The sequence below is a fragment of the Schistocerca nitens genome, chromosome 8 (genome assembly GCF_023898315.1).
Source record: "Schistocerca nitens isolate TAMUIC-IGC-003100 chromosome 8, iqSchNite1.1, whole genome shotgun sequence".
In the NCBI taxonomy this organism is placed as follows: Eukaryota; Metazoa; Arthropoda; class Insecta; order Orthoptera; family Acrididae; genus Schistocerca; species Schistocerca nitens.
In genome coordinates this window covers 101,993,199-102,017,272 of record NC_064621.1, presented here as the reverse complement: position 1 = coordinate 102,017,272, position 24,074 = coordinate 101,993,199, and the positions used below count along the sequence as shown (strand labels likewise).

The following is a 24,074-nucleotide window of genomic DNA, read 5'->3' as shown; positions in this document are numbered from 1 at the left end:
TAAATAGAAAGTGCACTCCACTACACTGCAAATAAAGGGCAGTCAAACATTAATAAATAATGCTATTTTGGAACACGTACATCAAAACGCGATTATCAAGTATATTGGTTACGCTGCGGAATGCGAATTTAGAGTATCGGTGCAAGTGAAAAACTTCCAAGTACTTTGAGAGAATGTTTCCACGGTGTCTTGCTATAAGTCTTACAATGTTCTCTCCCAAATCATTTGTATCAACCCGTACGTTTCTCCCGTAACATGAGAGGAACAACAGATTACACATTCAAACTTTTTCACATCAGAAGATTAAGTGCTATGTAGTGTTATGCTTTACTTATTTCGCCCTATAAAGTTAAATCATTGGCTGAAATAGTAATATGAATGGTAAAGCATCACGAAGATCAGTCCAGGGTTCCTGATACCACTCTGCCTCACCATCACCCCTTGCTCCATAACCATAACAGTTCCTCCTTTTGCGTAAGCAAAATGAACCACTTCATGTGCCAAGTACGGGGGAAAATACTTTGCTTTAGAGTTTCTCTTTAAGTACTACTGTACTACTTACACCTTCCACTCGCAGTTAATTTCAATTATTAGTGGCATACGCAGTCTTCAAGAGTAACAGTGGTGATTTATCAAGGCAAACGACGTCAAGTACAGTGCTGGCCATTAAAGTTGCAACTTCTTGAAGGAGAAGGCATGATAGTAACGTCAAATTACCACGAGGACTACTACATCCGGCGGCATGCAAATAATGATCGTTTCGGCGCTACCGCACAAAGAATAATAATAGCCATCTGCATTTTGCTTATAAGGAAATACTGCACAGCAGCCTTCCGATTCACAGATCACATTTGAATGTACGAGGGTGAGTCAGTAAATACGTCGCAAACGCCAGAATACCGCACACCGTTTTAAATTTCGCGCCTGTATGCACATACACGGTGGCAGCACACTTCGCGTGGTAGGTAGGCGATACGTAGTTTTCCGCAGCCATTGGTGAATGATCTGCTGTCAGACCAAGACGGCAGGCAGGTGTACTATGATGTGTGCCTGATTAGAACAACGCGACTTTTGTGAGCCGTGGAACTGTCTGCAGAACATGTTCATAGCGTAATTCGTCCAGTATGTGGTTAGAACTGTTTTCTACGGAAATTTGTGTTAAATAAAAATGTAAATGTCGTGTGACTAGGGTCTCCCGTCAGGTAGACCGTTCGCCGGGTGCAAGTCTTTCGATCTGACGCCACTTCGGCTACTTGCGCGTCGATGGGGATGAAATGGTGATGATGAGTACAACACAACACCCAGTCCCTGAGCGGAGAAAATCTCCGACCCTGCCGGGAATCGAATCCAGGCCCTTAGGATTGACATTCTGCCGCGCTGACCACTCAGCTACCGGGGGCGGACGGAAATTTGTGTTGAATTAGATACAGGAATTCAGCAGAGGACAAAACAAAAAAAAATCACAAGCAAGGGGTGTCCTGACTGCTCTTGCTATCCAGTGATGGCACATTGTTTGTCATAAACATCAAATAAAAATTCTCGATCGCGTTTTCAGATTTTTTTATTTGTTGTCAACAGGTTTCGGCTTTTTCCTCAGACCATCTTCAGGCTTTTCACCGCTGCAATGCAAAAATAGTACGAATTCAGCAGAGAGAGATGAAAATATGGCTAAACAACGTCTAAAATATAGGCTACAAAGTACGATGTTTTACACCTATTATGGCTGCCGGTGGCAGCAGCCGGAGCGAAGTCCGTAGAAGTAGGATAGTCACTGCTGAATCAGGCAGCTTCGGACGAGGTATATACTGTAAACTCCGCCCATCGCCTACACCATTACATCTTGATGATTAATCATGCGAGAGATACGCTACATTGACTGGTTTAGTCGAATTTATAAGATAGATAGATACAGAAATAAATACATAAATTACATACCTAAAATATTAATTTAACTTATGTTTACATTGTTTCTCCGTATAGGAGTATTTTGCTGCCCCCAGCACACAAGTGTCTTGTGGGCTGTAGCAATTTAAGGGAACAAATAAACTTGTTATCACACAGCGGAATTAAAGACATCAGGTGCCAATGGGCATTGATATATATCAATGGGGTGAGTTGAAAATTTGTGCCAGACCGGGATTCGAACCAAAGTCCCCTTCTTACTAAGCAGTTTCATTGATCACTATGCCGTCAATGTTCTTTCGGGCATGTCCGAAAGAACAGACACCACATGTATATAACTAACTCGATGACGGGCAACGACACGTTCAGTGCAGATGCACACTATGCTTGATATGTTACAGAAATCGGCGAGATGCCGCGAGTAATGAGAGTAATGACCAGGGCCACGACATCGGTAGTGTGCGACCTGAGTTGGGACTTTGGGCCTGACAGGAGGTGTGCTAGGGTAGTGGGTGCGGTTGTGGTGACCACTGCGTTCGGATGGCGTAGTGGTCAGCACAAATGCCTGGTAAATAGGATAATAGGATTCGAATGCCAGTCTGGGACAAATTTTAAATGCTGCTCCATTGATATAAATATGTCGTTAATTCCTTCGTGTCTTGATTCATATTGGCTGCAGGATGAAAATAGTGTCTGTTCTTTCGGACAAGTTCGAAGGAACAATCACAACATACATATAACCTTGTTATACCCCGGGAGGTCACTCGTTAGATGCGAAAACTGCCACAAGAATTCTATGCTGCAGGTTTTTGACGCCTTGTCGAACGAAGGGGTAAGTGTTACAAGGGGGAGCATGTCGGCAAGGACAATAAATTTCAGGCTGGTAATGCAGCTCCTATGTCTCTATACCAGTTTATGACTTATTGACTCACCCTCGTAGTTTGCTTGTGTAGTTCAAGCCTCGTGTAAGAAGGAAAAATGTGTCATCACCACAGCTTCGAAGCTGACTCAAGTGTACAGTCCGCATAATATCGGCGACAATCTATATCGTCTCACTCCCTCCACAACTACTGCTTGCCTTTCGTGTCCTTCGCATCTTCTAGCTCCAGACTGGTTTCTGTACAAGTTGTAGTAGGGGGCTTTAGAAAGTAAGTTACACATGTCGTCCCACCCTGAGACCATAAGCGACGAGACTGGCGCATTGTCAAAGGAGAGTAAATGTTCTGGGTTTTCTTCAGTGACAGTTATGCTGCAGTACGGGTAAGAGATGCACCACACTTTGGGAGTTAAATGGCGCTGTAACTGAAAAAGTACACCAAAGCTGAAGTACGTGCACAGTACGATTCTTGTGGGGAAAAAGGACTGAATTGCACCCATATTCACCGAGCAATTCTGGCGGTATATGGACCAAATGCAATGTTGCGTCCAGCGGTACTGAAACGGCGTCAACAATTTTACGTGGGGATGCTCACCGGGAAGGAAAATGTTATGACCTGACGAAACTGCAATCGTCTTGTCATGACTGTTGATGAGAACTACGACGTACGAAATATTATATGAATATATGAAGATGGTATCTGTTCTTTCCGACATGTCCGAAGAACAGATACCGTCGGCTTACCGGCCAATGACCTTCTTCAGTGCAGATGTACTCACATTGCTCAAACTCTTACGGGAATCGGTAGATTGACTGCCGCGAGCAAGGAGTATAGTGAGCAGGGGCAGTACAAATGTAGTGTGTGGACAGTTAGTTGAGAGTGTGGATCTCACGGGGAGCGTGCCAGAGATGTCCCTGCAGTCGCACTGAGTCCTCGACGGCTCAGTCGGATAGAGCGTGTGCCATGTAAGCAGGAGCTCCCGGGTTCGAGTCCCGGTCGAGGCACACGTTTTCAACTGTCCCCGTTGATATATATCAACGCCTCTAAACAGCTAATGGTCCGGATTTCATTGTAATTTCATACGAAATATTAATTCACTTCATTACGAGAACAACATAAAGGTTTACATAACTTTATAAAATCCTTAGCGACAGGAGTGTGCCCAATATTTACAACCGTCCTTGAGTGTTAAAGCATCATGCGATGCCCCCATTTACGAAACTCTTCTTTTGATGTACAACATTCACAAGGTCCATAATGACAGTACATTTTACGAGATACTGCGTCGATGTTGTCTGCCTGGGCGGAGCCATCCTTTGCTCGCTGTGTATTCTCCTTCGTGCAGTGGCGGTGCAGCGCTAGCAGCGAAGCTTTGGACGATGCCAAAGGAAGCCATCGACATCGAAATCACAAACGATTATGTCTATAAATTGTGGAACTGAGTCACAGATTTTCTAACGATAGGGACGTCCACACAGCTGTTCTCGAATGGCTCCGAGACGAAGGAGTGGGTGCTATAGTCGAGGAAGATTGCTAGAACGTTCCGATAGTTGTTTAAAGAGACTTGGTGACTATGTTCAAAAATGGTGTCTTATCTCTCTATAATTTTTAAGTTGAATGCGGTATTCAATAAAGTTACTTGGCGTGCCATAACAATGTGTAACTTACTTTTTGAAGTCCCATCGTGGATAACCTTTAGCTCCCTGTATTTTACTTCTGCAATCTTCGGAATTCCAAAGACATTATGTTCCAGTCGACATTGTCAACAGCTTTCTCTAAAGCTACAAATGTAAGTCTGCCTTTCTTCACACTTCATTCTAAGATAAAAATAGTAAAATCTACGATAAAAAAGACGGATGCTCAACTGAAAGGTCTAAGACAGTACAACATATAAATGTGGATCTGTCACTCTGCAACACACTAAAACTACTACCCAGAAGCCTAGACTAATGGGCAGACACTAGACAAAATTTTAGTAGTTTTGGCGCCCTCGCTTTGTCGTCAACTAAAATAAAGCGCTGGTCGCCACTTACATTTGAATACGTCCTTCAATCAGTATACTGAATGGTTATGATTAAAGTACAGTTACTAACGGAGTTTCGGCGTGGAGTGTAATGACAGCAGAACTTGCTACATATGCTAATCGGTTAATGTGGAACCGATTTACACTGGAAAAACATAGTTCCAATTTTGGCCACCAGATGCAAATCTGGCGCTGTACACTGTTTGAATGACAACCACACTGTCATTTGACAAATAATAACGTAAGTGAACGGTACGGATGTCGAGAAGAGAGAGCATGAGGTGTTAGTAAAACTGTTTTATGTGAACGGCAGTAATTACTGCTGCGAACAACTATTGATATTTTAGGGTTGCAGCATTAGGTCGACGTCTCCAGTGCTCACATTTAACAAACTGTGCAAGTGGCAGTTAGTAATAAAATCAACATCATGACTTTCTCACTGCCCACATCCCGTTCGTGTGCCATTACTTATGGAAATATTTCTATACACCTTTCTTGCATTCTCAGCGCCAGATTTGCAACTGGTAGGCAAAATTGGAACTAATTCTTTTCCAGTGTATATCGGTTCTGCATGATCCAATTAGAATATCTTCCAAGTTTTGCTGCCATACGATAGCTACACTGGATGTCTGTGAATAGCTGCAGTTTTAATTATAACCACCCAGTATAAAACTGACTGATTAAATGTGGCGTACCACGATTTACAGACCACAGGAGCCACAGAGTGGGGTGTCCGCCTACCAGACTAAGGGGCGATGTGTTAGCGGCCAGTGTTGTAATAGGAGGTGGGGGTCACTGCTTCAACCCGCTGGTGTGGCGGCAGCAATAATACCTCGACCGGAGGTTTACTTCACTGGCCGCAGCTTTCTGTCGCTCGCCACCAGCCACTCCTCCTTCCAGAGTTGTGTGGCTCTCCGAATCAACAGCGAAATGACAGACTACAGGGGAACGCCACATTGTGTAACGTCAGGTTCCCTGCAAGCCTCTTGGCTGCTTTGTATGCTTGCTCATTTCCCCGGATTCCCACGTGCCACTGTACCCAGCAGAATGATACATGCTTTCCTTGCTGTAAATGAAAGAGCTATTTCTTCTATATTGTTTCTATCATTTTCTCTGCTGCAAGGCTTGCAAAACAGTAAAACTGTTGCACCTTTTCTGTGCTAATGCCATTAGCACCTCGGCCAGAAAGATCGATGGACCTCTCCCCAATTGACAAAGTTCGAAGCATTATGCGCACGTTGATAACCCCGGCCTTGAGCGCTCGTAAGCTCCGTTATGGGCAGAACCGTCCACCCAGCAACGGATTTTAATGATCCAAAGCGTCAGTTGGACAGTGTTTGGTACGATACCACTTAGGAGGACATCCAACAATTCCATCAATCAATGCCAAGCCGAAGAACTGCTTGCATAAGGGCCAGAGGTGGACCAACGCGTTTCTGACTTTCTCAATTTGTAGAGTTCTTTCTCCTGAATAAATAATCCAATTTTTCTGAAATTGTAAACATTTGTTTGTCTGTATATTTACATCGGATGTGCTGATTTGCGTCTCCTTCGGCTAATTCCTTCCCGATGCCTCTTTTCTTTCTGTCTTGGAGTGTATTGAATCCACCTTAACATAGGCAACCAAACTTACATCATCTGCTCTAGGTGCGGGTGATGTAAATGGGGCTGCCTATCTTATGGTTCAAATGGCTCTGAGCACTATGGGACTTAACTTCTAAGGTCCTCTAGAACAGAACTACTTAAACCTACCTAACCTAAGGACAGCACACAAGTCCATGCCCGAGGCAGGATTCGAACCTGCGACCGTAGCGGTCGCGCGGTTCCAGACTGTAGCGCGTAGAACCGCTGGGCCACTCCAGCCGGCCCTATCTTATGGTGCATGAAATATTTTCCTGGGCAGTTTTATCTTTCCAGCGACGTAGTAGATGGGTACGAAACTATAGACTGCAGAAACAATTGGTTTCTGTGCTCTTAAGACAGAGCTGAGCGCCGAAGCGGTGAGGATGCGACCTTCCTTTGATGGCACGAGTGAGAACCTGCAGACACGACCGGGTGCTGTTCGCTGGAAGTGGCTGCCGTTTACAGCAGAGAAAGCTCTTCGCTGGTGTTCGCTCGGTGCAGAAAAGGCTTAACAGTACGGGCGGCGTTGCTTAGCAACGTGTTGGGCGTTTTAGGGCCTCCTGCTGCATCGCTTACTGGCTCTCGTACTGCGCTAACCACCGGCGGACCCGCTACGGCCACAGACTTGGCTTCACCAGTGTAGACACATTTACTTGTGCAAGGACGATCCATTAACTGGATGTCCATCACAGGGACTCTTCATTTTAAAACAAAAAAAAAAAAAAAACATGGAAACTGTATTGTCTGCCATCTGGTTCCCCTAAATGGCACGCAGCACCGCATAACAGCCAAGCTATGAGGGAAACAAACCAACAGCCGAACAGGCGAAGACATCAGGTAAACACGCCGAAGATTCCAGTCGATTAATAGGAACCTTTCCTTGCACGGGTCGCCGCGACGTATCCGGCCACGGATTCCTACGCCGGGTTTCTATTGGCTCCAGCTCACTATATAGGCCCGGCCGGTCGAAGGCAGACCAGTCTTCGTCCGCTGCTAATGGAAACCGCTATAGCAGAGTCTCCGAGAAGATATTACCGAAGCCGCTGTGCTCCACCGCCGATCGAAGTACCAGCCGACCGAGAGGAACCACATCTCCGGCTAGATCGACGGACGTCTACATCTATTGTACAGCCAGCTATTACATTGTAGGAGAAGTTACGTTCAATAAACTGTTGGAGAACACAACAGAAACAAACATCCATAGAAGACTGCAACAAACGGTACGTTTATTGTGTGACAGCAGCAAGAATTATATGCCAACGGCCTTGCCGCAGTGGTCACACAGATCACCGAAGTTAAGCGCTGTCGGCCTGGGCTAGCACTTGGATGGGTGACCATCCGGTCTGCCGAGCGCTGTTGGCAAGCGAGGTGCACTCAGCCCTTGTGAGGCAAACTGAGGAGCTACTTGATTGAGAAGTGGCGGCTTCAGTCTCGGAAACTGACATACGGCCGGGAGAACGGTGTGTTGAGCACATGCCCCTCCATATCCGCATCCAGTGACGCCTGTGGGGTGAGGATGACACGGCGGCCGGTCGGTTCCGTTCGGCCTTCATGGCCTGTTCGGGAGGAGTTTAGTTTTAGTTTAGCAAGAATTATATACATAAGTTCGAAATAGTAATTGCAAAATCTGCTAGCAGATGGCAGTTCGTACCAGCATGCATAAACAATCTCACCTTCTGGGAGCAGTCTTCGCAAAACAATCTCTTCAAAATGACCACTCCTCGCAAGAGAGGTGGTGGAAACAAATAAAGAAATTTGCTGTCACGTCCTGTGGTGTCTCAACGAAAGAACGATTCACGTTTGTGCAGAGCAGCGGGATATTTCTGGCAGACAGTGTATTTCGATGTATCCCCCAGTGAGCCAGATCGGGTGAATATCGAGACAAATCCATGCTTGCGCTACTAAATTTCATACAATGCCACGAAATGAGTCTACTTCCTAAAAATTCACCGAGAAAAGCGAAACGCTTGTTCGCTACGATGTATTCGGGTCGCATGTAGCATGAACCACTCAGCGCGAAGTCGATCCTGTACCGCCGGCTATGTGGTCACAGATTGTTGCATAACTGCAACGCAACATTCACTTGTTCTCAATTCTCGCATGAAAAAGACGTCCGATAATGTCTCCCCCGCGTACCGCAGCCCAAACAGTAACTTCGGCAGAATGCAGTAGTTTCTATTGATACAAATGTTGACGTTTCGAACCGCAAAAACGCGAGTTTTGTTTATTCAAGATCACATTCAGGTAGAAGAGTGTATCATATGTGTACCAGTTACAGACAACATCAAAACCTTCCTAATCAGTAGCTGTGAGAATCTGGTTCCCAAAGTCATCCCCTCGCGCACAGCGGCTACAAGTATCAATTGGCGACATTGTGTTTTGAATGGAAGCGTGTGTAAACTGTTTCTCAGTGTTGCATGCGGGCTAGAACGCTCCAAACCAGTCTCTGCAGACGTATTTCATCGGATGTTGGTGTATAAGGCCAGAAAATTGCGGCGACATTCTCAGTGGTAGCTACGCTTGGCCTGGGGCGAATAATCCCCACTACAGCATCAGCCACTGACAGCCCGCCCGAACTCGGCGAAAATCTGGCGAATGGTTTCTCCACTGGGTCGTTTCGTAACACTAAATCATGTTGAAAGCGTCGACTTGTTGCCGTAATAGTGTCTTCTAACCCTTGATATTCAAAAAGAAAAGAAAAAAAAAACGCGTTGTTCTGTGGAGTACATTCAGGGAAGTGTGATTCGTCTGTGTACCAATTACAGCCAACATCAAATCCTTCCTTATGAGTAGCTGCGACAATCTGGTTCGCAAAGTCATCCCTACGCGCACAGCGAGTACGGGTATGAACTGGCGACTTTGGTACGCTAACCTCCTTGCACGTTTCATGGTGGAACAATCGCTCCGGGCGATAGGCAATAGATATTGCAATTACAGCTCCATCTGATAGCAGTTTTTGTAACTACTACTTCGAAACTGCTTTCTCAATGAACGTACCGTTTGTTGCATCTTTGCTTTGATGTCATAGTTTTAAAATCCAGCAGTCCCAGTCCTTTTTTGTCGGGCACCTTGTATCTTGTTTAGTAAGTTGCGCGCATTTAAAAACGGCACTTGGCAGCCTACGAGTGCTATGAGCTGTATTGTAAGCAGTTCTCTGGGTCTCAGTGCACAGCTGTTAACACAGAAGCCAAACACTTTTTACATGAATGGACCTATCGGTAAAAGAAAATCTTCCCTGACATTCTCCCTTCGTTCCAAATCTCGTAAAAAGTCTTTTTTGCACAATGAAGACATCGGTCAAGACGGATAAACGGTCTGCATGTCTCCCCTCTTTCTTTTTTCACTAGAGCTTTCACTGAAATGCACTTTGTATTGTACTAAATCTTCAAGATAGTCAAGTTTTTGAATAAGGGATCGGATGCAAAAGAACGAGCACCTCCTTCTAATGTTAATAGTCGTGAATTTCTATCAATGGAGTAATCAGGAGCTACATTTCTTTTTAAATGAACGCCGTACCTTTACAAAGCACTTGGAGCTCTCGAAATAGTCAGTGCTTTCTGAGATGTGCAATTAAGTCTTTCGCAAAAGCTATCGAAAAATGTACTACATTTGAGGTGGAAATCGGATGTAATCTTTTGCTTTCACCTCTGGTATGCTGCGCACCGCCGACGAATTGAGGTGTTTATAAGTACTACGCAGGTGGACTTGACGTTTCACACAATTCTGGCCCGGAGTTTCCCGTTATGCGACGGAATGCTCGTGTTATTTAGGGCGGTCATCTTTCGTCTTCTGTCACTTGCTACCAAAAAGTTATATCTTCGCGCAAATTAGTATCCCCATTTCAGAGTAACTTATTGTCGTCCATCATCATTGCTTATCAGAGGTTATGTAATCATTTCCCACGAAACAACATAAATTCCAGTGAAAATAGATTTGATGAGTTAAGACTCTGCAATGATTGTGAAGTCAGTAAATTACTGACAGAAAAATCTCTAGCACAGCTGCTACCAATAGGTTATCGACAAGATGTAAAATGATTTTGATTAAATGTATCTCCGAAGACATGAACAAAATACAAATCCATAACTCTTAGTATGGAATACAATGACGCTTGCGTTTATGTATGAGGCAATGTAAAGGTTAGGGTTAGTTTCCAGACACAACACATACTTTTTGTTAGTCGTGTTACTTTGAAATAGGATCATTCAACACCTACTCTGATTATTGTCTGCGGTAAGGAATCCATTCTCTTCTGGGAGTGTCTTCCTTTCCTCTCGTTGTCCTGAAAACAGAAAGTAGTCCTGTTAGAGTAGAATAACGTTGCTTTCAGGAATATGAAGCACAGCGGCGTCGCAACATTAAACAGGGACGTACAGTAGTATTTCCTACACTGACACCTCTGGAATCCCGATACTGTCGAGTCACTCGCAGCCTCCACAAAGTTTTCATACATTAACGAGCGAGCAATAGAGAATTATTTGACTTGGAACTTCCAGATGCGTTATTCGCATGGATAAGCGACGCTACAAAGTTCGCCTCACGAAACAAAAATTCTTTGGCAGTTAAAACGTCACCAGACGCTCTGGTCGCTTTCGAGCGCTGAATTTGGTGTTGAACTGATACCAAGCGTTCAGTGACCCCCACCCGATGACTTACGTGAGGTGGTGTGTGTGTGTGTGTGTGTGTGTGTGTGTGTGTGTGTGTGTGTGTGTGTGTGTGTGTGTGCGACACTGCGTCATAAGCAATCCTTTCAGTAACATTGGTTCCCATGAAGATGTGAGAGAATGGCAGAAACGAGCTATGGTGTTTGGATCCACCCATGATAGCACCGTGAATGAAGCTGTCTGATTTGTTGCCATATCAAGGCAGCCGGGCAACATGGTGTATGAAGAGTGGTCGTAAGAATACCCAGTTGTTGTTGCGGTCTTCAGTCCAGAGACTGGGTTGATGCAGCTCTCTATGCTACTCCATCCTGTGCAAGCTTCTTCATGTCCCAGTACTTACTGCAATCTACATCCTTCTGAAGCTGCTTAGTGTATTCATCTCTTGGTCTCCCTCTACGATTTTTACCCTCTACGCTGCCCTCCAGTACCAAATTGCTGATCCCTTGATGCCTCAGAACATTTCCTACCAACCGATCCCTTCTTCTTGTCAAGTTGTGCCACAAATTCTCTCCTCCCCAATTCTGTTCAATACCTCGTCATTAGTTATGTGATCTACCCCAACCGACAGTAATCTGAGACGTGTTGGCGCCTTGACAGTCACAGTGAGTTTCAAATCTGACAGCGATTGCCGCTGTCAGTGAATACAGGTCCATCTCGACCAATTACCGAGCAAGCATTAGAATGATTTCCACATGCAATAGAGAATTGCAGTCGGATACCTCGGAAAAGGCAATTGCTCACCGCAACACATTGAACTGTAGTTCTTCAGTGGGGCAAACAAAGGGAGTTGCCATTGGCTCACTGGAGACGTGTAGCGTGATCCGACGAGTGCTTCTGCGCCTTTTCAAATGATGCAAGGCGTCGACTGCTACTACGGCCAATGAGAGGGTATAGTGGGGAGGGTGTTTTGGCTTTGTTTCTCGTACCATGAATTTTGCCTGACTTGAGTGTACAGGGTGAATAAAACTGACAAACTGCATGGACGAATTCCCGACTGTAAATGTAGGGAACATGGTCCTACGAACATGTGTCCGGAAATGGACGGTGTGCGTGCAATGACAACAAATCATCCTGGAATACAGTACAGAGCTGCATCGCATCCAAGTAACAACAGATGTTCAGTGTGGCCTCCATGGGATTGCATATGGTTGGGATAGTAGCGAGTCTCATGCAGGGTACACATAATCGTACTTTGGCTTACACCCTGTTGGGGGACCACTTGTCTGGTGCTTGTACTAGGGTTCGTCTCAATATCCTGTAGAATCCGGTCCTGCAGATCTGGTGTACGCACAGTCCGCCGCTTCCCTGCACGTTCGTCTGCCTGAAAGGACCCACGATGACACAAACGCTCAAAACGGGCTTGAAATATTGTGCGATATGGCTGGTGTCTGTGACAGTACTTCTTTTGGTGTAGCCGTGCAGCCTCTCGACCGTTTCCATCTGCTTGCCCGTACACAAACACCATGTCGGCTTGTTGCCGACATAAATATCGGACCATACTGCTGCTTATAGTACGCTGCGTCAATCATACAGCCTGCAATACCCAAGGAATACACGACACGTGGTCAGAGGAGCTTATTTGTCAGCGCCATCTACCGTGGTAACGATTCATTGCCAGACACATATTCATACTACTTGTTTTCCTCGATTTCCAGTCAGGAGTCAGTGCCTGGAATTTGTTTTATTAATTTTCATACTGTATATACAGGTAATAAAATGAGAATTGAAGCACACGAAGGATTGACAGTTGAAATTATAGTAGTTAAACGAATTACGCAAGGAGACTCTTTGAGCACACTACCCGCCAGGGTAGCCGAGAGCGCTAACGCGCTGCTTCCTGGACTCAGGTAGGCGCGCCGGCCCCGGATCGAATCCGCCAGGCGCATTAACGACGAGGGCCGATGTGCCGGCCAGCCTGGATGTGGTTTTTAGGTGGTTTTCCACATCCCGCTAGGTGAATACCGGGCTGGTCCCCATGTTCCGCCTCAGCTACACGGCTCGCAGACATCTGAACACTTTCGCACTATTCCATGGATTACACTCGACGCAAACAGTTGGGGTAGACTAATTCCGTCCCGGGGGCGTACGGGGTGGCGGCAGGAAGAGCATCCGGCTACCCACTGAACATTAACATGCCAAATACAACTAACGATGGCTGACCCTGCGGGACAAGGTTCAAGCGATAGATAGATAGACTCTTTAAGTACACTCCTGTTCAAACTCATGCTGGACCGCATCGCTGAAGACGCATAAAGAAACCAGACTATGAAATGGGAAATAAAGTGGTCAATAATATATGTTACGCTGATGGTGTTGTACTGGTACAAAAGAATGAGGATAATTTACAAAGGTTAAAATGTTCAAATGTGTGTGAAATCTTATGGGACTTAACTGGTAAGGTCATCAGTCCCTAAGCTTACACACCACTTAACCTAAATTATCCTAAGGACAAACACACACACCCATGCCCTAGGGAGGACTCGAACCTCCGCCGGGACCAGCCGCAGTCCATGACTGCAGCGCCTTAGACCGCTCGGCTAATCCCACGCAGCTTACAAATGTTACTTCACCAATTTAATAAAAAAGCTACGCAATATAACACGGAAATCTCATCTAAGAAAACTAAGAGTATGGTAATATAAAAAGCACCTATACGACGTAAATTAGAAGTAGATAGTTTGTCAGCTGAACATGTGATGAACATCTAGACACTGTTATGGCCAGGTATAAAAACTTAACCACGGAAGTGAAAAATCAAGTGACAAATCCAGCAAGGATAGCTGAATGCCTGCAAAATACTACAAGGAGAAACAAATTTATGACAACTGTTTGGAAAATAAAAGATATAAAACAGTGGTGCGTACTGTTTTGACATTTTCAGCACAAAATAGATCAGAAACGAAAAAGATCATACAAAAGTTAATGGCTGTGAAAATGAAGGTATTAAGACAGATCTAAGGAGCAACCATATGGGAAAAAAGAACAAGGGAACAGTGTAGAATACAAGATATCAGTAAATGCATGAAGACAAAAACACATTTGACGGATCATGAGGAAAGCATGGACCCCCACAAAAGTAGCTAAAATTTGTAAACATGGACGACAGCAAAGGAAACGGCTAGCCAGAGGACTACCCAAGAGATGGGATGGCAGTTGGTCCAATACATCCACGGAATGAGGCAGACAAACAGTGGCAACCCTAGTCGTCCGAAGAACAAGAAAAAGAAAAAGAAGAAGAAGAAGAGGAGGAGGAGGAGGAGGAGGAAAAGACTCGGGCGTGCTTACTCTGGTAGCCGTGAACATGACCCAGGATGTTTATTTCAACATTCACGGTGACAGAGTGGTGTCCTTTCTTCTACATCTTCAAGATGAGTGTTGTGTGCACACTTCTGTATTCTACGATGAGGAGAGGCTTGTTCAGAAAGTTGCTCTACACGTCACTCGTCTGACGGATGCAATGTCTCCCACGAACACCCGGTTTTAATCGCGTCTTGGGATAAATGAAAGTAACTGTGAAACATAACAGCCTAAGAAGTCCGCAATTTGGGAGGTCTACGAGCGGCTTCAGGTGGACTTGGCATACCTGATGCAACTTGTGGACTGTCTTCCTCCTACCCGGCCGGTGTGGCCGTGCGGTTCTAGGCGCTTCAGTCTGGAACCGCGCGACCGCTACCGTCGCAGGTTCGAATACTGCCTCGGGCATGGATGTGTGGGATGTCCTTAGGTTAACTAGGTTTAAGTAGCTCTAAGTTCTAGGGGACTGATGACCTCAGATGTTGAGTCCCATAGTGCTCAAAGCTATTTGAACCATTTTCTTCCTCGTAGGACTGAGGTCATTATCAAAGTTGTAGGCAGCGTTAAGCTATTTTTTTTGGGGGGGGGGGGTGGCAAATACTTTCCGTGGTGAGCTTATATTACGATCACATTATAAATTTAAAATGTAACCAATAATAGAGAAATCCTTAATTTTGAAGTTAGCCATATTAATATTGGCAGTTTCGTCAGTGATCCTCTTGCATAGGTTCAGACTCGTATGTAAAGTGGGGACATGGTATAAATCCATACACTCGTATATTTTTTCGTTATTTTCAGCTTATGTATTAACTCTAGCATAGTTCGTATAAAATACACCTCGTTTGCGGTAACAGTGGTCGTTGCAAAACGGTGGCAGCCGGTTTTCTAGGACGCAGCAGCGAGTAAGCGAGCGACTAGCGAGAAAAGCTGGCCAATAAACACCCATGTATTTCTGGTTTCAGCTGTGTGGGATGGGAAGAGCGAGTGTCGGGAACACTATGCGGCAACCTCGTTCGCAGTCAGAGGACATAAAAGCTATCCCCTGCAGCTTGGACACTCCTATCAGGTCACCACTTGTTCAAGTTAGCGAGACTAGACGTTCGAATGCACGTAGATACTGTATTCCATTTTCCGAAAGTGTTTCACAGTGCAAGGTCGTGCCACAGTGTTGCTCCTCTGAACAGCAAGATATAAAGAGAAAAGAGAGAAAAATCAACATCAGTTTTTTATTCGCCCATGAAACATTATTCCCAAACGTAAGGTAGGATAATGAATTACTAACATTTGCCAAGTCATAGGAGAAGGGCGGCAGTTGGGGAGGAAAACTTTCTACACTACTGGCCATTAAAATTGCTACACCAAGAAGAAATGCAGATGATAAACGGGTATTCACTGGACAAATATATAATGCTAGAACTGACATGTGATTACATTTTCACACAATTTGGGTGCATACATCCTGAGAAATCAGTACCCAGAACAACCAGCTCTGGTCGTAATAACGGCCTTGATACGCCTGGGCATTGAGTCAAACAGAGCTTGGATGGCGTGTACAGGTACAGCTGCCCATGCAGCTTCAACACGATACCACAGTTCATCGAGAGTAGTGACTGGCGTATTGTGACGAGCCAGTTGCTCGGCCACCATTGACCAGACGTTTTCAGTTGGTGAGAGATCTGGAGAATGTGCTGGCCAGGGCAGCAGTCGAACATTTTCTGTATCCAGAAAGGCCCGTACAGGACCTGCAACATGCGGTCGTGCATTATCCTGCTGAAATGTAGGGTTTCGCAGGGATGGAATGAAGAGTAGAGCCACGGGTCTTAACACATCTGAAATGTAACGTCCACTGTTCAGAGTGCCATCATTGTGAAGAAGAAGTGACCGAAACGTGTAACCAATGGCACCCCGTACCAATTACGTGGCGATGACGAATACACGCTTCCAATGTGCGTTCACCGCGATGTCGTCAAACACGGATGCGACCATCATGATGCTTTAAACAGAACCTGGATTCACCCGAAAAAACGACGTTTTGCCATTAGTGCACGCAGGTTCGTCGTTGAGTACACCATCGTAGGCGCTCCAGTGTGTGATGCAGCGTCAAGGATAGCCGCAGCCATGGTCTCCGAGCTGATAGTCCATGCTGCTGCAAACGTCGTTGAACTGTTCGTGCAGATGGTTGTTGTCTTGTAAACGTCCCCATCTGCTGACACAGGGATCGAGACGTTGGGATTCAGCACGGTGTTCCGTATTTTCCTCCTAAACCCACCGATTCCATATTCTGCTAACAGTCATTGGATCTCGACCAACGCGAGCAGCAACGTCGGGATAAGATAAACTGCAATCGCGATAGGCTACAATCCGACCTTTATCAAAGTCGGAAACGTGATGGTACGCATTTCTGCTCCTTACACGAGGCATCACAACAACGTTTCACCAGGCAACGCCGGTCAACTGCTATTTGTGTATGAGAAATCGGTTGGAAACTTTCCTCATGTCAGCACGTTGTAGGTGTCGCCACCGGCGCCAACCTTGTGTGAATGCTCTGAAAAGCTAATCATTTGCATATCACGGCATCTTCTTCCTGTCGGTCAAATTTCGCGTGTGTAGCACGTCATCTTCGTGGTGTAGCAATTTATCGGCCAGTAGTGTGTTAATGGTTTTGCGAAAATCTGTTTCATATTCTCGTCAATGATGAGCTTCCGAGAGGCCTCCCAGCTTTGATGTTCACGGAAAGAAGTACACGGATGACGACTGCGAAGGAGTTGGAGGCGCTAAATAATTGGCACCAACCCGGGGACTACAACCCACTACCGTGGAACAAAAAGAAAAGAGTGTTAAAAAATGTGTGTCAGTCTATGCTCTGATGTCGCTCACAACTGACGTCTTACACTTTTGCACCAAGCACTGTGTATTCCAGTTAATATTAATAGATTTCCGTTAAAAGACAGTTAGCGAGAGTTTGCTACGAGAGAAAAATGGCTCTAAGCACTATGGGATTTAATATTTAAGGTCATCAGTCCCCTAGACTTAGAACTACTTAAACCTAACTAACCTAAGGACATCACACACATCCATGCCCGAGGCAGGATTCGAACCTGCGACCGTAGCAGCAGCGCGGTTCTGGTCGGAAGCGCCTAGAACCGCTCTGCCACAGCGGCCGGCGCTAATAGACACTGTGATTGTATTTTTCTTTGCAGAATATACGCAGACATCGTCAGCTACCAGTAATGTTAGTCGTTACCTTTATCAACGGCATTAAGTGAAAGGGCCATCATTTTATTTACAATTAAAAGCAGATTGTCGTTTTTTATTAATACTTGATGTATGACATTATCGATTTATGAGACTTACGACAGCTGAAATTGGCGAATTGCGAGATTTACGACAGTTGAAAGTGTCGAATTATGAGATTTACAGGCGTCATATCACTACCTTGCACAGCACAGCACATTCCAACGGTTCGTCGGCTTGCCCGCATCCCAGGCGCCGTTTCGCGTCCGGCTTTATTATTTTAAGACCATTGATGTCACAATGAACATTCCACTCACGTGCTTTTTAAACTCATTTTGAGCTCAATGATGTTGTTTACAGCAAATTGATGCGTCTTCAGAGCTTCTTCAACTTAATTTACTCGTAACAGTGACGACCCACTCAGCTGTAGCTTTGTCTGATACGACTTATTTTCCAGTGAAAAGAGAATTTTTAGAAATAAGACATGAAGCGTACCAGGACGACATTTTTTCACTTCTTCAAAACTATTTTCTCTCGTCCCTGCGAGAGTAAACGTTCCGTGTTTGAGTGTAAGTCTGGCATACAATTTTAATCCCCCATCAGGTTACTTATTTTCTTTTCTTTTTTTTTTTTAAATCACACACACACACCCACCCACCCACCAACACAGACACACACACACACACACACACACACACACACACACACGCACGCACGCACACACGAACTCCACTGAAGAATCACACACACACACACACACACACACACACACACACACACTCCTGCCTCGGGCATGGATGTTTGTGATGTCCTTAGGTTAGTTAGGTTTAACTAGTTCTAAGTTCTAGGGGACTAATGACCTCAGCAGTTGAGTCCCATAGTAGTCAGAGCCATTTGAACCATTTGAACACACACACACACACGAACTCCACTGAAGAGTGAGCTAGTCCCGCGAGGTATGCAGGAGAAATTCTGTGAAGTTTCGAAGGTAGCAGATGACATATGGGCGGAAGTAAAGAACTGAAGGCGGGTCGTGAGCATTGTCTGGGTCGCTCAGTCGTTAAGAGCACTCCTCGCGACTGTCAAACATCCGTGATTCGAGTCTCGGTCCAGCACACAACTTTGATCTGCCAAGACGTTTCAGAAACATCTCATGTGTTCTTGAGTCCTTTGAAGGTGTTGGTTTGGTAGTTGTACGAGTGGGTGACAGTAACTATTTACATGTAAAATATCGAATAACTGAAGACTGCATCATCTTTGACGGTCCTGTGGGGCTGCAATTAATGGCTCGAGGCACCTTGTATTTGTGCCAACGTTGTAGTAGGGCCTGGCATACATTCGCAAGTTGGCGGACATTTCCCCGATACTCGTCTAATTTGTGAAAAAGACGAGTTGCCTGGTCTTTTATCTTCCCAGCGACGTATTTTTCTGCAGTCAGCTCGTGTATTTCTCTAGTCCTGGCCCACCTTCGACAAGTTGTCGCTGCATCCTGTTGACAAGTTGTTCGATGTTCCTTGCAGAGGCTAGGAAGGCCGTGTCATCGGCGTACAGACTGCCGGTGACGAGCTGAATGGTGGGAATGTTGTTAATATACAAATTAAACAGGCATAGCGCTATCACCGCTCCCTGTGGGATGCCAGCTGAGACAGTTTTCAGTGATGATTTCTTCCCATCTATTTGTACAAACAGGCGCCTGTCCTGCAGAAAGCTATCAATCAGCTTGATGTAAAGTAGGGGAGACGGGTTTGATCGTCTAGTTTGACTATAAGCTTCTCACGACACACCCGATCAAAGGGTTCAAATGGCTCTGACGACGATGGGACTTAACATCTGAGGTCATCAGTCCCCTAGACTTAGAACTACTTAAACCTAACCTAAGGACATCACACACATCCATGCCCGAGGCAGGATTCGAACCTGCGAGCGTAGCGGTCACGCGGTTCCGGAATGAAGAGCCTAGAATAGCTCAGCCACAGCTGCCGGCCACACCCGATCATATGCCTTGTCGATATCTAGGAAAACTCCAACTGTGGAGTTCCGTCTATTCAGGTTGAGCTGTATGGACTCTGTGACCTGAAGCAGCTGAAGCTCCGCCGATAACCGTGGCTGGAAGCCAAACTATTCGTGGCGGATGATCTTATTTTCTTCCAGATAGTTTTTGAGACGATATAGCAACGTTCCAATATTTTGCCGAGTGTGGGCAACAGACTAATCGAGCGACAGCTGTCTGGCAACGTTGGGTTTTTTCCTCTTTTGGAAATAGGGGACAACACAGTACTCCACGCTTCCTTTTATACTGGCGAGTCCGCCTAACGTCTATTGGTCAATCCCGCGTGCATAGCGGTGTCTAGATACTGTTGATCGCAGAGTGTATCCGATAGAACACAAATCTCGTCGTTGTTCTGATTCTACACTAAACTGTAAAGTGAAGCTCTCACCAACCCGAATGTTTGTTGGAACGCCACAGTGATTTACCAGATACAGTCCTGTTCGGGGTGGCATGCCGTTGTCTTCATCCGTCCTTTGAACTATGTTACCAAAGTGGTAACGTTTATCAACAAAACAACAACATGGCAATTCTAGTGTGAAAATCTACACATACTATCAGAAATGCAAGGGCATTTGTGTCGAAATCCAAACAGTAAAGGCACCATTTTTTAAACTTTTTGCGTGAATGTCGTGTAGGTCGATGGCCTCCATTCCACAGGAAACCAAAGAGCTCACATTAAAACGATTTCTCAACAGGGTAAAAGTTGCTACCTTGGATTTCAACGAATGTGCTCAACCTTATTAGCGGGAGAGAAATTAATCACTTCCCCAGGGATGGCACAGAAGTAGTAAGTCCTCTTCCATAAAGTGGGGCCGTGCTCAGAGCATCTAATTAAGTGCACCGCAATTTCCTCTGACTAGGGTCAGCCACGAGGATCACAGACCGCAGGGAAATTACACACCTCTCTCAATCACAGCACATTTTTCACAGCAGCCAATAAACGAATGTCCGCACTTGCAGGAAAAAAGAGCTGCGGTATAAAAGCATTGAGAAAATTACGTTTGCTCCCAAAGCCGTTATTTTCATGGCTGTAATTTCCCCGATCAGAACGAAAGTAAATATTTACTCATGCAGTCAATAAATAAAAATTTTGTAACTGCTTTCCACTAATCGAAAAAAAAATTCAGAAAGCAATGTTAACTCAAAAAGCGATGTGTTCAATATTGCGAAACTTGTGAAATTTGTAGAATTATAGAAAAAAATACGTAGCCTTCATCTAAGAGAGAGATGTGAGAAAGATTTTACAAATAATACCACTATGAGGCATAATAACGATGAAGATACTGTAAAAATGAATATTTCAATTTTGGTTGAAGACTATGCTAGCAGATGACAGCACATGAAGTGCAGAGAGTGTTTATGTATTGTGGGAGTTCAACCGTCCGCTGCGGACAGGGAAGGTTGGTTTGCTGACAGCGAAAACTTGCAGTGTTTTCCTTGAAAATTTCACGTTTGCTCGTACTACCAACTATGACACTTGAACAGTTTTCTATGTATCATCTGCTTTTAGTAGCACAATCACGGAGAATAAATCACCAAATGCGGACTGGAGAACTATTTGCGTACTGAAATTAGGCAGCATGTTCTCACAACGTCGCTACGTGTCTGAACGTAAGCAAATGACAGAAAGCAGCCGTTGCAGTGACAATCGAACCCGCATCTTAGTTCGTGCTAGTTGGAAACGTAAAATGTTGGGGAAAATGGTAATTTGACTGACAACATGCAACATTTGATCATTCATTTCTTTCATTAATGTAGTCCTCATAAGAAAATGAAGTATTGTTAGAAACCGGCGTTGGTAAGGATCCAGAAATCATTTAAATATACCAGTTTTGAGATCAGTAGCTCTTTCTAGACATAGCTTAAGGTTGAACTACGGTACCTTCACATGTCATCTTGTAGGGAAGCAGCCTACTCACGCTGCAGCAAATTCACATCAGTTTCCATTGTGTGTTAGTCAGTCTGCTAGCTCTGACGTCATAGATGTTGCGCAATACCTTAAAAATCAAGCAAATGACATAAAACTTTCCTAGTATGTCTGGAATAATGATAAACTAATGTGTGTTAAATATCAACTTGATAACTTCAGCCGTTTCCTTTATTTGGACGTTTTTCTATAAAAATAATTGGCGGCACAGAAAAGAGCTAGAGACTGCAAAATTTGTATTTAGATTCAGCTTTCATAATGATTTAATAAAAATAGTACTTTGGATTTCACAAATTAAGATGTTAGTGTAAATTCATGATTTTGTGGTTTTCATCTCAAAACTAGAGGAAGCAAGATAGATTAAGTGAGCTTATAAATCATAATAGGATGTTTAGATTTTAATAGGTTGGAGGTCCGCTATGATGATGAAGCTGTAAAAAGTTTCTTTCAAATATCTATTAAATTGTAGCAATAGCGGATCTCAGAAGGGACAGTTCAGAGCCCATCTGCTGCGTGCAGTGCAATTAAATTAATTCTCTCGCCTAAGTTATTAAAGTTAGCCACGTCAAAAATTTATTATCAATACTTCCCTGCGTGCTGAATGCACAGTTAAATTAGGAGCTTCATCGGCCTTCAGCAAGAGAAGCTAAAATTTATTATGTAACTTGAAGTGGTGCGTTACTAGCCTAGCGGCTAGTCGAGCCAGCCGATTTGATCGAGCATTTCCTCAGCGGTCCGCACCGCGGATATATATATAAGAGCGCTGTGCGAGGAAAAAAGGCCCCAGTTCTCTCCAGACGCTGAATGACACGCCATCTGTGTCGGGAATCGCGCCGCGCCAGTATCAGTGCTACTAACAGCCTCGGGTGCCGTATTCTGTTACTCGAGATGCGCGTAACCAGTAAAGCGTTTCAAGTAAAGTGTTAATTCGGGAATGATTTTCATTATCTAGCCTCAGTGTGCGTATTGTCGTATTTTCACGTGCCGTCGCGGGACAGATATTCTACTACTAATATAGCGTGGCGTTTGATGAGATATTTCATCAAATTATGGCGAGCATTCATTTCAACAATTATTTCGGACATTTATGGTTGCATTGGCGCAATAGACTCTGAACTGTTCTGTTAGTTAGGTTGGAGGGATATTTGTGTGTATATTTGTGATTTTGAGAATATACTCAACTATTTTGGAAAGTCGTCTTTGATTAGAAATCCCGAACAACTTCCTGACTCTACAGAGCTACAAGCTGCAGCTATAATTGTAATCTCAAGGAAGTGGGCACTAGGAACTCTATTTACAGGCTTCAGGTTTTGTCAAATCGCTTTCTGGGGGTCTACAAAGTAAATAGAGAGCCAGTGTTGAGAACGGCGAAAGACAGCATTAACAACAAACAGCAAGCAGGCTTTTATGCAAACAAACAATAATTTCCAGTATAAACGAACTTATTTTCTCACTACTCCTCCGCCGCCCCACAATCTGATGGGAAAATAGCCAAGATGAAAACAGTTGACGCGATCTCAGCGTTCAGTACTTGCTTTCTTAGCTCCTAAGAGACTTCCTAATTCGTTTACGAATGAAATAAATAGGATGTGCATGGAATCGTATTGGCTACAGGAAAAAAATGAAAACATCGAAAAACAATTCACTGTCGAAATGACTGATTTCAAGTCCGTGAAATTAAAAGCTAGGGCGTCAAAATTAAGAGTACAATGGGAAGTCTATTATCTAATGCAGATAGGTGGAAAGAGTACATTCAAGATCCCTGCAATGATTAAGACTTGTCGGATGATGCGATAGAAGAAATGGGAGACGATATGGAGATCCATAACAGAGTTTTAGTAGACTTGTGATCAAATGAGACGGAAGGGACAGAGAAAATTGCTCCGCAAATTTTAAAATAATTGGAGCAATTGCAAACGAAACGAATACTCAAGTTGACGTGTAGAAGAGCCAAAGAAACTGGTACACCTGCCTAATACCGTATAGGGCCCACGCAGAAGTGTGACAACACGACGTGCCATGGACTCGACTAATGTCTGAAGTGGTGTTGGAGGGAAGTGACACTACCAAACCTGTAGGGCTCTACATGTACCCGTAAGAGTACGAGGGGGGGGGGGCTAGATCTCTTCTGAACAGCACGTTGCAAGGCATCCCAGATATTCTCAACAAAGTTCATGTCTGGGAAGTCTGGTGGCCAGCGGAAGTGCTTAAACTCAGAAGAGTGTTCCTCAAGCTACTCTGTAGCAATTCTGGACGTGTGGGGGTGTCGCATTGTCCTGCTGGAATTGCCCAAGCCCTTCGGAATGCACTATGGGCGTACATGGATGCAGGTGATCAGACAGGATGCTTACGAACGTGTTTCCTGTCAGAGTCGTATCAAACCGTTATCAAGAGTCCCATATCACTCCAATTGCACACGCCCCACATCATTACAGAGCCCCCACCAGCTTGAACAGTCCTCTGCTGACATGCAGGGTTC

The 24,074-nt window shown here is 44.7% G+C and overlaps 1 protein-coding gene across 1 annotated transcript in view; it reads right to left on the bottom strand.

Annotated features, from left to right (window-relative positions):
* The window catches only part of LOC126199424 (uncharacterized), a gene marked incomplete at its 5' end in the record, with an annotated part of 737,054 nt that overhangs the window by 437,898 nt on the left and 275,082 nt on the right, over positions 1-24,074 (bottom strand). The window contains one exon of the mRNA XM_049936342.1: positions 10,643-10,708. Within this exon, the coding sequence (XP_049792299.1) occupies positions 10,643-10,708 (66 nt within the window). The remainder of the gene's footprint in view (positions 1-10,642; positions 10,709-24,074) is intronic.